We start from the raw sequence: 14421 nt of genomic DNA, 5'->3' as shown, positions 1-14421 counted from the left end.
TGCACCAGGGAGGCAACATACTCTCCTGGAGTCTCGTTTGCGGCTGCAGAAATGCCTATTTATTCCCCTTACAATCGAATCCCCTATCACTATAGCTCTGCCACTCCTTTTCCTTCCTTCCTGTGCCGCAGAGCCACCCATAGTGCCGTGAACTCGGCTGCTGCTGCCTTCCCCTGATGAAACATCTCCCCCAACAGTATCCAAAACAGTATATCTATTTAGGAGGGAGATGACCTCGGGGGACTCCTGCACTACCTACCTACTGCTATGCTGTGTAGTGGCCACCCATTCCCTTTCTGCCTGTGTAGCCTTTACCTGCAGTGTGGCCAACTCACTGAATGTGCTATTCACGACTTTCTCAACATCGCGGATGCTTCAGCTGCTCAGTGCAGTCTGCCAGAAGCTGCAGCTGGACACATTTCTTGCACACATAGTTGTGTCATGGAGAGCATTCTGACAGGCTTCATCACTGTCTGGTATGGAGCAGCTACTGCACAGGACCTAAAGAATCTGCTGAAGGTTTGTAAATCTAGTCAACTTCATCTTGGGTACTAGCCTACAAGGTACCCAGGACATCTTTAGGGAACAGTGTCTCAGAATGGCAGTGCCCATTATTAAGGACCTCCAGCACCCAGGGCATGCCCTTTTCTCACTGTTACCATCAGGTAGGAGGTACAGAAGCTTGAAGGCATGCACTCAGCAATTCGGGAACTGCTTCTTACCCTCTGCCATCCAATTCCTAAATGGACATTGAATCTTTGGACAGTACCTCACTTTTTTTTTAATATACAGTATTTCTGTTTTTGCGTGTTTTATCTATTCAATATATGTAATTATTTACTTGTTTATTTTTATTTTGTTAGTTTTTTCTCTGCTAGATTATGTATTGCATTGAACTGCTTCTAAGTTATCAAATTTCACGTCACATGCCGGTGATAATAAACCTGATTCTGACTCTCTTCAATAAAGACATGAAAAGTACAATTGTTCATGTGTTATTTGTTCAGGTAGATTATGTTTGGCTATTATTGTGACTTAGATGAAAATCAGACCACATTTTCTGAGTAATTAATGCAGAAAACCAGGTAATTGCAAAGAGTCTGCAAACTTTTTCTTGAATCTGCACATCTCTTGTCTTTTTAAATACAAAATGCAGTACATGGTTGAGTTTTTAGTTATAAGTTTGAATCTTTTTTTCCCTTCTCTTTAATACCAGCACTTTTCCCACCAAATCACCATTCGGTAGGGGGCTTGCCTCTCAGAAGTCAGTAGAGGATTATGAACATTGAGTAAAAGCTGCATAAGTATGTTGTGTGATTGGATCTAGCTTTTGAGGTTGTTACTCCTATAATATAATCTTCAACAATAGATTACATACTTTGACACCAAAATTCTTTGTGCCCATTATTTTGAGGTTGCACAGTTGGGAAGTTGTAAGAAGCTGTTAATGTTTTTCAGTGTGCATTACCTAATGATTAGTGAAATCTGAAGTGACCTTTGTTAAATTTTAATAAAGTCGCTTTAACTTGATTCTGATGTTTAAAAATGCAGCTTACTTTTATTTCTTGTTTGTGCTTGGTTTTTGGCAGAGTGTGATTGCACTGTTTTCCAGAGATTGTGTAGAGTTTGAGCTTGTAAAAAGCAAAATTGTTATAAGCATCTTTCTTGAAAGGACCTGAATGGCTTTGTACATGTGTTATTTCTACAGTGTGGTAATGATCAGCAATTTTGATAGTTGCTTTCTTCAGCTAGCAATTGATGCACACCTTGCTATCTAATGTTTGCATGTAGCTGTTGTGAAAATGTTTGTATGTCATTGCTATTAAACAGATTATCCATTGGATTATGGTACTCGAGAAGAAAAATCATCGAAAAATCTACTGGGTTCAGCCACGAGTGAGTTTTTAATACATTTTTAATTCCCCATTTTGAACTACAGACAGATTTCAAAATTTGTGACTGTGGATCCATAGCCAGTACTTAATGCCTTTTCTCTGCTTTTCTTCATACACGACCCAACTCTGATCCCTCATTAATCATGCTTTTTTGTTTATTTTGGTCCCTCTTTCAATTTTCTTAATCACCTTGCTTAATCTTATAACCTGTTTGCAGAACTTACTATTAGAAGTTGAGTGTCCCGAGCTGATTTTAGATAGATGTAACACATTATAATATTGTCCAAATCTGTAACAAATAACAATATCCAAATTACCAAATGGCATTTGTAATTTTCAATTGACTCTTAAAAATACTTGCGTTTTTGTTAATGAGAGGGAGTTGATTCAGTCTGTCCAGCTTGTTGATAAAAAATTTTTTGGTATGTGTATGGCTAACATTAATTGCCCTGTGTCTAATTGCCCCATAGCTGTCACCTTAAACCTTCTGGTAATGAAAGACTGGTGATAGGTCAGAATGGTTGGTAATTTGCAGGGAATCTGCAGGTTCTGGAGTTCCCATGTGTTTGAACACAAAAAATTTAAAATGTTTTGCAAGTATCTTTGTCCAGTATATGTAATTGGGATGTCCAGTATATGTAATTGGTTCTAAGATGACATTAAACCTCAAAAATTTAAAAAATGCAGGCTGTGATTAGAATCTCAGTGACTTGAAGCATTCAAAGGATGATCATGTCACTATCCTTCATGCTGAATACAGCCGGGAATTTCAAAACTGGAATCTTGTCAAGGATGAGGTGTATTATTCACTTCTTAGTTTAAAACTATTAAGTTATATTGATTAGTTTCATCAGACTGAAGCCCGTAACTTTTTGAATTTTTAGTTTTGCAGATCAGTATTTGGAGCTATTCACATTCAGCAGACTTTGCTCTAGGGGTCCCAGACAATGCCAAGAACAATATTTAAAAATAGAGATTTGGCATATTTCATTACCTGTGTCATTGAATGTTAAAGAGAGTCAAAGAAAGAGCTTGAATGGCACTAGTTCTAGCTTCTGACAAATTGTTCCATGTCTCTCGTTGGAAATATAAAAACTAGGGAGGATTTGGTAGGGGTATAACATCAAACTCTTTCTATAATGTTCCTTGTCACGCAAAACATTTGTATGCTCTAAATTGGGGCAAGGTAACAGCTTGATTTCTGTTAATCTGGCAGATGAAGAATGTGTAGGATCCTGGGGAGAGGAAAGTAATAAGTTGGAAAGTATGTGGTTAGATGTCTTAATTTTTTTTGAAAAAACTTACAGTAATGCTTTAGTACATCAGCCATAATGTTGCTGAAAAGTGGAGCCAGCTCCAAGGGCCAGATGGCCTGCTGCTTGAATTATTTTCTATGACATTCTTGGCCTGTCTCATGCAGCTTACACTCTTTAGTATGCATGTAGTTCTTTTCCAGCTTTTGTCAGATTATTTGTTCACTTTGGGTTTATCTAGTTCTGGCATGCTCCCTATTACTGTAGCTTTTCACTGTTGATTTCTCAAAATGAAGCTTTCTGTTGCTTAACAGCATTGCACACCTCGCTTTTTAACAGTTATGTAATCTGATCAATGCATTTCTGTTTCCCCGTTGCTTTATTACTGGTTTAATTGTAGTCTACATAGAATTGATTTCTGAACAAGTTCTCTTGGTTATTGCTATTTTATCTACAACTACATTTTAATTGTTTTATTTAAATCACCACGAAAGCTGACTGGTAACAGCTATGCTGATAATAAAAATATAGTCTGGCCCACTTTCTGTCGAAGTGCATCACAATGTGCCAGTGCCGTGGTACAGTGAACTTGCCAAAGGCAGTAAAATTGCAAATGCTAAATTCATAGAGATTTTCTTGCATCCTGAGAGAAGGTTAAAAATGTTTTTGCTATTTATTGAGAGCTAGTATATTCATTGGAGTTCGCAGGATTTGCCAAGCACAAGTAACACTGTCTTGTTTTTGAATACAAAAATTTAATTTCAAGTGGAATGTCATGCTGCATATAGTTTCATACCTGCCCCTTTCTTTAACAAAAGTTAGCTGCTAAATGCTTGTATATATAAAAAATCTTGGTGATGTGAAGGAATAATGGGAATATTTTTCAAAAAACTTGTTTTCAAAGGTGAGCTGTGTGTGTACTTGCATAGTACATATTTAATTTTGTGTACTGATTCTGTTAACACTTGAGCACTTTTCTTTATCCCTAGGCATTTTGAGTTTAACAGGTTCCTTGTTAATTTGCTAATTTATGGCAATTTATTTTGTAAAACAAGAGAAGTAGCAGGAGGGAATGAAATTGTTGTTTCTGGTGGAAATCCTGCATAAGACTGGAAGATGTAGTCTAAATTTGGACAGAAAATCGGGGTGGGGAGGGGGGTTGAGGCTGTGGTGAGGAGAACAAAATGATATTAATGTAGTAATTGTTAATGTAGACTCTGAGCCAAAGGGCTTGTTTCCATACCCTGACTGAGTAATATCAATTTATGGTCTACTTTGTGTTATTGATCCCTACTCTTCTGAGATATGGACCCAATATGTCATCTCAGTCACCCAGTGAAATTCACCAAGTCCATGAGCAGGATAAACAAATCTGTCACTTTCTCAAGCCAGCATCCCAGGCATTGAGACTCTTAATTGCTGTTACTTGGCTAAAGTGGGTATGCTCTTTGACTTGCATGTCTGATACCTAGATGATTAAATAGACACTGTAGTCCAAGCTTCTTCATGGCAAGAGATTACCAGACGAGCAGGGTAATCTTTGAGCAGGTTCTCTTGGATTAGGAACAAGTATAAAAACCCTATCGTTTTGTGCATATTCCTGGGCTATGGCTGTCAAAATTCAGTGTTCATGAAGGCATTGAAAAGCTTGTCTATTTGATGGGAGGACACAGAAGTCTGGTCAAGCACTTTCTTCCCCCATCTGTGACAGGCTGCCAAAGTTGGTGGTCTCAGTCATCTACAGAATCCACTTGGAAATGGATGGAAACAATCTTCATTCTAAAGGAGGGAATGTTAGGGAATAGGGCAGTTCTGTTTGAACTATATACAGCATGGTTTGACCATTGCTGACTACATGTGATCTTGGTTGCCATGTTCCAGGAAACAAAATTGATTGAGAAGAATATTGCTGAGATTGGCAAATGTTATGAAGATTTTTTTTTCATGATGCTGAATTATCTTGAACGGAAGAATTAGAGGAAAGACTTTATTGTATATAAAATTAAGAGGAGCTGAGATAAAGTAAATGGAAAGGATTTGTACTTAATGTGATCACTGTTTGTTTCCCTTGTTCAAAAGGGTCAACAACCAGCAGGCATGGGTTAAAGTAATTGGAAGAAAGCTTGGAGGGAGCATGAGGAGAAAGAATAGTCTGGAACTCGTTACCTGAAAGAGCTTTATAGTTGGGTATACATTTGAAGGGCTGTAACTGCTAGTCTACAAACTTCTCCCTTAAATGTGAGATTCGGGTGGGTAACACTTCCCCATCTGACGTGTACACAAAGGGATATTAGCCAACATAGTAAATTTTCCTATGACTTTCTTAGACATCTTATTTCTGTTTTTAGAATTTACTTGAATTTTAAGTATACTGTATGCATCTAATGTTCTTTCTAGGTAATTTCTTAACTGTCTGAGTTATATTTGCTGGGGTACAAAATGACAATCAGTGTAATTTGCAGTTGTATTGGAGAGGCAGGCCAGAAGGCATGTTCTTACTGCAGATTATTGGCTTTTGAGTTGGAGCTTTTACTTGTCTACACTGATTAGCATAAATATTTCTGCAAACGTTAGTTTGCACCTAACAACTAGTTCAAAACTGCTTTACAATGTAATAAAATTATGTTTTGGTTGCAAGTGAATTGAAAAATACTTGATATTGGAATCAGATGTGACATTTTTGGTGCATTTTATTAGGGGCTTATGTAATCCTTTCAAATTGTCCTAATAGTTTACTTTGAGGTGTAGGATTTTACTTACAAACTTGATCTAAAATTTTTGAAGCTGGTTTACTAGGCTTAAATATTATTGAGTTTATTGCTTTCAAATAGGTTGGGGAAGAAATATCCATTTAAAATAATTTGCATTCTTTTGTGTAACACGATTTTTCAATTTGTTAGGCAAAGTTTGATCTTTGATTCAAACGTTAAAGACTTGTCGAACAAACCTCTCACAAAGAAGCCTCTTTGCCATTATTGTTTCTTTATAGATGCTATTCTGAACATGGTAAACATCGCTGCCAATATGCTTGGGGCCAAGAAGGGAGGAGAGGACATTACTGAATCAGAAGGTATTTCCTTTATTGGCAGTTTAATGATCTCTTATAATGGCATGTATTTCAAAGTAATTCTTTGTAATTCTGTTGAGTGTTTTAATATTGGTACAACTTCGCATCTGAATCAGTTTTAACATCAACCTCATATGTCATGAAATTTGTTGACTTCGTGGCAGCGATACAATGCAATACATGATGAATATAGAAAAAAACTGAATTATAGTAAGTTAATATATATTAAATAAAGTACTGCAGAAACAGGAAAAAGTGGTGTGATGGTGGTCATGGTTTCAGTGTCCATTTAGAAATCAGATGTCAGGAGAAGAAGCTGTTCCTGAATTGGTGAGTGTGTTGTGTGCTGTCAGGTGAGTGAGTGTGTGTATCTCCTTAATGATGGACAGCGCCTTCCTGAGGCACCACTCGTTGAGGATGTCTTGGATACTACAGAGGCTAGTGCCTGTGAGGGAGCTGACTCATTTCACAACTTTGCTACTTATTTTGATCTTGTGCAGTTGTCCCCCCTTCCATATCAGAGTGATGCAGCCAGTCAGAATGCTCTCCACAGTATATCTGTAGTGGTTTTTGAGTGTCTTGGATGACAAAACAAATCTCCTTAAACTCCTAATGAAATATAACCGCTGTCTTGCCAATCTTTATAGCTGTGTTAATATGTTGTGACAGGTTAGGTCCTAAGATATTGACACCCAGGAACCTGAAATTGCTCACTCTCCACTTCTGATCCCCATTACATGTGTGTACTTTGCCAAAATATTTCTCTTGTAATTGTAGGTGGATGGAACGAAGAGATTATTTGGCTGATTGGTGTCAATTCTGCTGAAAAAGCTATTCAAACTGATCTGAGCTCCCTCTCTAGCTTTTACTATGCAGCCTATGAAATGCTCATGTTAATTATGTTCAGGATTTGTGTCTGAATTTGTGCAGTGAATTTCAGGTGTCCAAATTCCAAATGCTTCATGCTCTTCAGATCTTTGTTTTGTTTGAGATTTACAACCCATTGAGTTATTTTTACATTTGATATTTAGTGTCTGGTTGTCTGGGAGCCGGACCTGGTGTTGCATCTGCTGAGTCACCATTTGAATACTGCTTTGGTTTGAGGAACAGAGAGCTTTACTGGGGCTGTGGGCAGGAGGAAAGTATGGTGCATGATCCAAATCATCACCTGCTGAGTAAAATAAAGAGACCAAGCGCTGATCCTTTCACTTCCAAATATGAATGGCTTTCTGATTACTTAAAGCAGAAAAATTCAGCCATTGCTGTAGCATCATAGTGTACCATGATCTTCAATGGATATAAAAGGTCTTAAAAATAGAACTTGCCACTATGTGATTTCATAGCTTCATGTTATCAAAGATTCACATTAATTTAACTGTTTTGTAGTTGCTATTCGCTTATAGGCAATGTATCTTTTTATGTAGCAGAGATCCAAATAAGGTAACTTTTTTTCCAAAGCTGTATCTTTGACCTTTGATCTTTTGTCATTTGCCTAAGTAAGTAATTTAGGAAGCAATACAGGTTTCACCACTATCTCTGTCTGGATAATACATTCAAGGCTTGAAATAAGATTTCAACCCACGATCTCTTTACTTGCATCTGTTGTCACAGATCCAAGCTGATGTTTCTTGTTAAATAGCACAGCTTTCATCAAACTTTAAAATATATGCATTGCCTAGTTTAATCCATTCAAACGTAATTTCTGTCCTTTTTTAAACATTGGAATTAATTCATATTTTACAGTTAATGAAAGTATAAGATCTGACAATGAAACCTCAAAAATGAATATTTCTGATCCTGTGATTAGCATCAGCCCTACCTCTTTAATGCCTGAGTAAGTAGTTGTCATCTTTGTATCAAGTCTGTTTGTTACCGTCTGGAATATTCAGTTCATGTTGAATAATATGAATGAGTTTGGAATATGAACATGACCAAGTAAGCTTGGGCTTTGAAACATTAAGTTTTGAGTACTTAAGTGGACACTAAGCCTTAAAACTTAATTACATGATTTTTTTTATGCTTATGCTGTGCTAAAATGTAATAATGAATAATTGATATGTGCCCTAAGAGGTACAAGGTACTGACAATCTTATTCGATGTTTTGTTTGGAGCACTGAGGGAACCTGACTGCTGCCAGTGCTTTGTAGTTCACTGGGTACTCCTGGGGATGATGTGGCCTTGCATTAAGAGAGGCTGGAATGTCAGCCAAATAATTGAATAAAGTGCCTTCATTCTTCAGTCCCTTCCCTGTACACCAGCCATAGCCCTGATCTCTAGCTTGCTCCTTCACAGTAGCATAGCAGTTAGTGTGACGTTATTAAAGCTTGGAGACGTCAGAGTTTGGATTTCAATTCCAGTGTCCTCTGTAAGCAGTTTTTATGTCCAACCCAAGGAATGCATGGGTTTTCTCTGGGTGCTCATGTTTCCTCCCACAGTCCAAAGGTGTACTTGTTACTAAAAACTTGTTACTACAGTCTTAATGTGCTTTGCACATTATTATTGATGGTATGTGTGAAGTCAAACATGCTGTATGTATAGTGGAATCTAAGTCTGTTAACTGAACATACAGATTTTACACAATAAGCCCGTAAGATATGAGTGAATTAGCCCATTTGGCTCATCGAGTCTGCTCAACCACTTCATCATGGCTGATCCATTTTTCCTCTCAGCCCTAAATCTCCCTTCTCTCCTCCCCCATCCCCCACCCCTGGATCCCTTCATGCTCTGACCAGCTGAGAATCTATCAACCTCTGCCTTAAATGTACATAAGGACTTGGCCCCACGGCTGCCTGTGGCAATGAATTCCACAGATAAACCACACGCTGGCTAAAGAAATTGCTACTCATTTCCATTCTAAGTGGACACCCCTTTATTTTGAGGCTGTGTCCTCCAGTCTTGGACATTCCCACCATCGGAAACAGGCTTTCCACATCCATTCTATCGAGGCCTTACACCATCCGGTAGGTTTCAATGAGGTCACCCCTTATTCTTCTAAATTGCATTGAATACAGGCCCAGAACCATCAAACGCTCTTCATATGACATCATTTAATCCTTGGAATCAATTTTGTGAACCTCCTTTGAACTCTTTCTAGTTTCAGTACATCCTTTCTAAGATAAGGGGCTGAAACCTGCTCAGGATATTCCAAATGAGGCCTCACCAGTGCTTAATAAAGTCTGAACATTACATATTTGCTTCTGTATTCTAGTCCTCTTGAAATGAATGCTAACATTGCATTTGCCTTCCTCACCACAGACTGAACCTGCAAGTAAACCCTTGGGGAATCTGGCACACGAACTTCCAAGTCCCTTTGCGCCTATTTTTTGGTGTATTTTATGTCCATTTGGAAAATGGTCAACCCTTTCATTTCTTCTACCAAAGTACATGACCATACAACTCCCAAAACTGTATTCCATCTGTCATTTCTTTGCCCATTCTCCTAACTGAGTCCTTCTGTAGCCTCTCTTTCTTAAAACTACCTGCCCCTCCACCTATCTTCATATTGTCTGCAAACTTTGCAGCAGTCATCCAAATTATTGACATAATATAAAAAGAATGAGTCCCAGCACTGACCCCTGCAGTGCATCACTCGTTATCAGCAGCCAACCACAACAGGCTCCCTTCGTTTCCACTCTCTGCCTCCTGCCAATCGATCAATGCTTCATCCATACTAGAATCTTTCCTGTAATACCATGGGCTTGTTGTTAAGCAGCCTCACGTGTGGCACCTTGTCAAATGCCTTCTGAAAATTCAAGTACATAGCATCAACCGATTCTCCATTATCTATCTTGCATTTCGTTTCTTCAAAAAATTCCAACAAATTTGTCAGGCAAGATTTTCCCTTAAGGTAACCATGCTGATTGCGGCTAATTTGATCATGTGCCTCCAAGTATCCTGAAACCATATCCTTAACAATTGACTCCAACAACTTCTCAACCACTGAGGTCAGACTAACTGGCCGAAAATGCTCTTTCTTCTGCCTCTTCCCCCTTCTTGAAGCATGGAGTGACATTTTCAATTTTCCAGTCTTCTGGAACCATTTCAGGATCTAGTGATTCTTGACAGATCATTACTAATGTGTCCACAATCTCTTCAGCCACCTCCTTCAGATTTCTGAGGTGTACATCATCTGATCTAGGTGACTTAATCTACCTTCAGACCTTCCATTTTCCCAAGAACCTTCTCTCTTGTAATAGTAACTTCACACACTTCATGAGTCCTGGTACCTGGAACTTCCACCATATTGCTTAGTGTTTTCAATGTTACTACCTCTCCAACATAGTTTCCCAGCAGTCCAATAACCACTCTTGTCTCTTTTACACTTTTAAGTATCTGAAGAAACTTTTGGTATCCTCTTTAATATTATTGGCTAGCTTACTTTCATATTCCATCTTTACCTTAATAACTTTTTTAGTTGCCTTCTGTTGGTATTTAAAAGCTTCCCATTCCTTTAACTTCCTACTAGTTTTTGCTCTATTATATGCTTTCTCTTTGGCTTTTGTTAACTGTGACTTCCCTTGTTAGCCATGGTTGTGTCATCTTGCCTTTAGAACTGCTATCTCTCTGCTTCATCCTATGCCTTCTGAATTGCTTCCAGCCATTGATGCTCTGCCTTCATCTCTGCCAGTGTTCTTTACCAATCGATTCTAACCAACTTCTCTTGTACCTCTAATTTCCTTTACTCCACTGTAACACTGATATATCTGACATTAGCTTCTCTTTAAATCAATCATATTAGGATCACTTGCCCCAAGGGTTCCTTTATCTTAAGCTCTCTAATCAATTCCAGTTCATTGCACAGCACCCAATCCAGAACAGCTGATTCCCTAGTGGGCTCAACCATGAGCTGTCTTTTTTTTTAAAAAGAAAAGTCTATCTTGTATGCACTCTGGTGATCCCACCTCTTGGAATCCTGCTTGAACTTGATTTTCTCAATCTACTTGCATATTGAAATCCCCCATGACTATTGTAACATTGCCCTTTTGGCATGCATTTTCTATCTCCCATTGTAATTTGTGGACCATATCCTTACTGATATATAGGGGTCTGTATACAACTCCCATCAGGGTCTTTTTACCCTTACAGTTCCTTGGCTGTATCCACAACGATTCAACACCTTCAGACCCTCTTTCTAATAATTTAATTTCATTTTTACCAACAGAGCCACGCCATCCCCTCTACCTTCCTGCCTATTCTTTTGATATAACGTGTATCCTTGAACATTAAGCTCCCAGCTATAATCTTTCAGCCATGATTCATTGATGCCTACATCATACTTGCCAATCTGTAACGCGCTACAAGTTTAACCTTATTCTGTATACTGTGCACATTAAAATACAACGCCTTTAGTCCTGTATTCACCTATTTTGATTTTGTCCGCCTTTTACATTGCAACTCATCCTGTTGACTTCAATTTTGCCCCATCATCAGCCTCTCTTTGCTAGGAGTCTATCTATACATTGCCTCTCTGAAAACCAGCTACCTCATCTTCAGCACTATTACTCCAGTTCTCATCCCCCTGCCAAATTAGTTTAAACCCACTGGAGCAACTTGAGCCAACCTGCCTGCAAGTATATTCTGCCTCCTTGGGTTCAGGTGTAACCTGTCCCTTTTGTACAAGTCATACCTTCCCCAGAGGCGATCCCGATGATACATAAATCTGAACCCCTGGACCCTACACCAGTTCCTCAGCCACGTATTCACCTGCTAAATCATCCTATTCTTGCCCTCGGTGGTGAGTGGCACAGATAGCAGTCCAGAGCTGACTACCCTGGAGGTCCTGTTTCTCAGCTTTCTACTTAGCTCCCTAAAATCTCTCCACAGAATCTCCTCACCTTGTCTGCCTATGTCATTGGTGCCAATATGCACGAAGACTTCTGTTCTGCCTTGCCCTTGAAAATGCTATGGGCACGATCCAAGACATTCTTGATCCTGGCACCAGGGAGGCAACATGTCATCCGGATGTCTTTATCACATCTACAGAACGTTGTCTTTGTTCCTCTGTCTAAGGAATCTCCTATCAACACTGTAGTCCTTTTCACCTCTGCTTTTTTGAGTCACAGCACCAGACTCAGTGCCAGAATCCCAGTTACAGTGGCTCCCTCCTGGTAGGTCATCCCCCTCAATAGTATCTAAAGTTGTATACTTATTATTGAGGGGACAAAGCACAGGTGTACTCAGCACTGACTGTGTACTTCACTTTCTCCTGACAGTCACCTAGTTACCTGCTTGCTGCAACCTAGGGGGTAACCACCTCCTTGTTGCTTCGGTTTATCATCACCACCACATTCTTTGAGTTGAAGGTCGTCAAGCTGCTGCTTGGTGCACCTCGTACAGACACCTCCCACACTTGTACCACACAGTACAAAACACTGCCTTGGAGCCATTCTCACCACACTATGCACTAATAGTTGAATGAACAAACAAGTGTACAGAGAGAGAGGGAGAATAACTTGCAACACAATTTATTTCACCCAAGCCTGATGAGCAAACACCACTCTGAAGACTGGCGCACTCAAAAAAAAACAAAAAAAAAAAAAGTTTTGCATTTAAGAAAAAATAGTTTTGTTTTACTCCTGTAATACTTAGCTGGTATTAAATATTCTTTGTATTCAAATAAATTAAATTTTCTTCGATTTGGCACTTTTAGTGACAAACCTTGGAGGTGATATTTCCTGTTTTCCCTCAACACTGGTACAAAAGCTACGCTTTTCTTACCTTAAGGATAGCATATTAAACACAACTATGAAAAGCATCTCTCACATGGTTCATACATATCAAATCATTAGACAGTATGTTGAAAGTAGTACAAGGGAAAACAATAACAGAGCAGAGCAATGTGTAACAGCTAGAGAAAAAAATGCAGTGCAGATAAACAAGGTGTAAGATCATAGAAACCTAGAAAACATACAGCGCAATACAGGCCCTTCGGCCCACAAAGCTGTGCCGAGCATGTCCCTACCTTAGAACTACCTAGGCTTTACCCATAGCCCTCTATTTTTCTAAGGTCCATGTAGCCATCCTGGAGTCTCTTAAAAGACCCTATCGTTTCCGCCTCCACCACCGCCGCCGGCAGCCCATTCCACGCACTCGCCACTCTCTGCGTTTGGAAAAACAACAACAACAACTTACCCTTGACATCTCCTCTGTACCTACTTCCAAGCACCTTAAAACTATGCCCTCATGCTAGCCATTTCAGCCCTGGGGAAAAGCCTCTGACTAACCACACGATCAGTGCCTCTCTTTATCTTGTAGACCTCTATCAAGTCACCTCTCATCCTCCGTCGCTCCAAGGAGAAAAGGCTGAGTTCACTCAACCTATTCTCGTAAGGCATGCTCCCCAATCCAGGCAACATCCTTGTAAATCTCCTCGGCACCCTTTCTGTGGTTTCCATGTCCTTCCTATAGTGAGGTGACCAGAATTGAGCACAGTACTCCAAGTGGGGTCTGACCAGGGTCCTAGATAGCTGCAACATTAGCTCTCGGCTTTTAAACTCAATCTCACGATTGATGAAGGCCAATGCACTCTATGCCTTCTTAACCACAGAGTCAACCTGCTAGCAGCTCTGAGTATCCTATGGACTTGGACCCCAAGATCCCTCTGATCCTCCACACTGCCAAGAGTCTTACCATTAATACTATATTCTGTCATCATATTTGACCTACTAAAATGAACAACCTCATACTTATCTGGGTTAAACTCCATCTGCCACTTCTCAGCCCAGTTTTGCATCCTGTCAATGTCCCGTTGTAACCTCTGACAGCCCTCCACACTGTCCACAACACCCCAACCTTTGTGTCATCAGCAAATTTACTAACCCATCCAGGTCATTTATAAAAATCACAAAGAATAGGGGTCCCAGAACAGATCCCTGAGGCACACCACTGGTCACTGGCCTCTATGAAGAATATGACCCATCTACAACACTCTTTGCCTTCTGTGAGCAAGCCAGTTCTGGATCCACAAAGCAATGTCCTCTTGGATCCCATGACTCCTTACTTTCTCAATAAGCCTTGCATGGGGTACCTTATCAAATGCCTTGCTAAAATCCATATATCATAACTGAGTAACTTGAGCTGGAGTCTTTATCATATTAGGCAAGAGTCCATCCTATCATAAGGTGTCCCTGAGCCTAGTGGTTGCTTTCAGGCTTTTGTAAGTTCTGCCTGATGGGTGAGGTCTTTGATTATGTTGGCTGTTTTACTG

General features: G+C 39.5%; 1 protein-coding gene across 3 annotated transcripts in view; it reads left to right on the top strand.

The window, feature by feature from the left end:
• Positions 1–14421, top strand: part of suco (SUN domain containing ossification factor) — a 110961-nt gene that overhangs the window by 80399 nt on the left and 16141 nt on the right. For 2 of the 3 annotated variants that reach the window (XM_063063778.1, XM_063063779.1), the window contains 3 exons: positions 1831–1896; positions 6138–6218; positions 7959–8049. In XM_063063778.1, the coding sequence (XP_062919848.1) occupies positions 1831–1896; positions 6138–6218; positions 7959–8049 (238 nt within the window). The remainder of the gene's footprint in view (positions 1–1830; positions 1897–6137; positions 6219–7958; positions 8050–14421) is intronic. The other variant, XM_063063780.1, reaches the window with a different exon arrangement.

This window comes from Mobula hypostoma, chromosome 12 (genome assembly GCF_963921235.1).
Source record: "Mobula hypostoma chromosome 12, sMobHyp1.1, whole genome shotgun sequence".
Taxonomy (NCBI): domain Eukaryota; kingdom Metazoa; phylum Chordata; class Chondrichthyes; order Myliobatiformes; family Myliobatidae; genus Mobula; species Mobula hypostoma.
The sequence above is the reverse complement of the archived record's forward strand: the minus strand, read 5'-3'. Positions and strand labels throughout refer to the sequence as shown.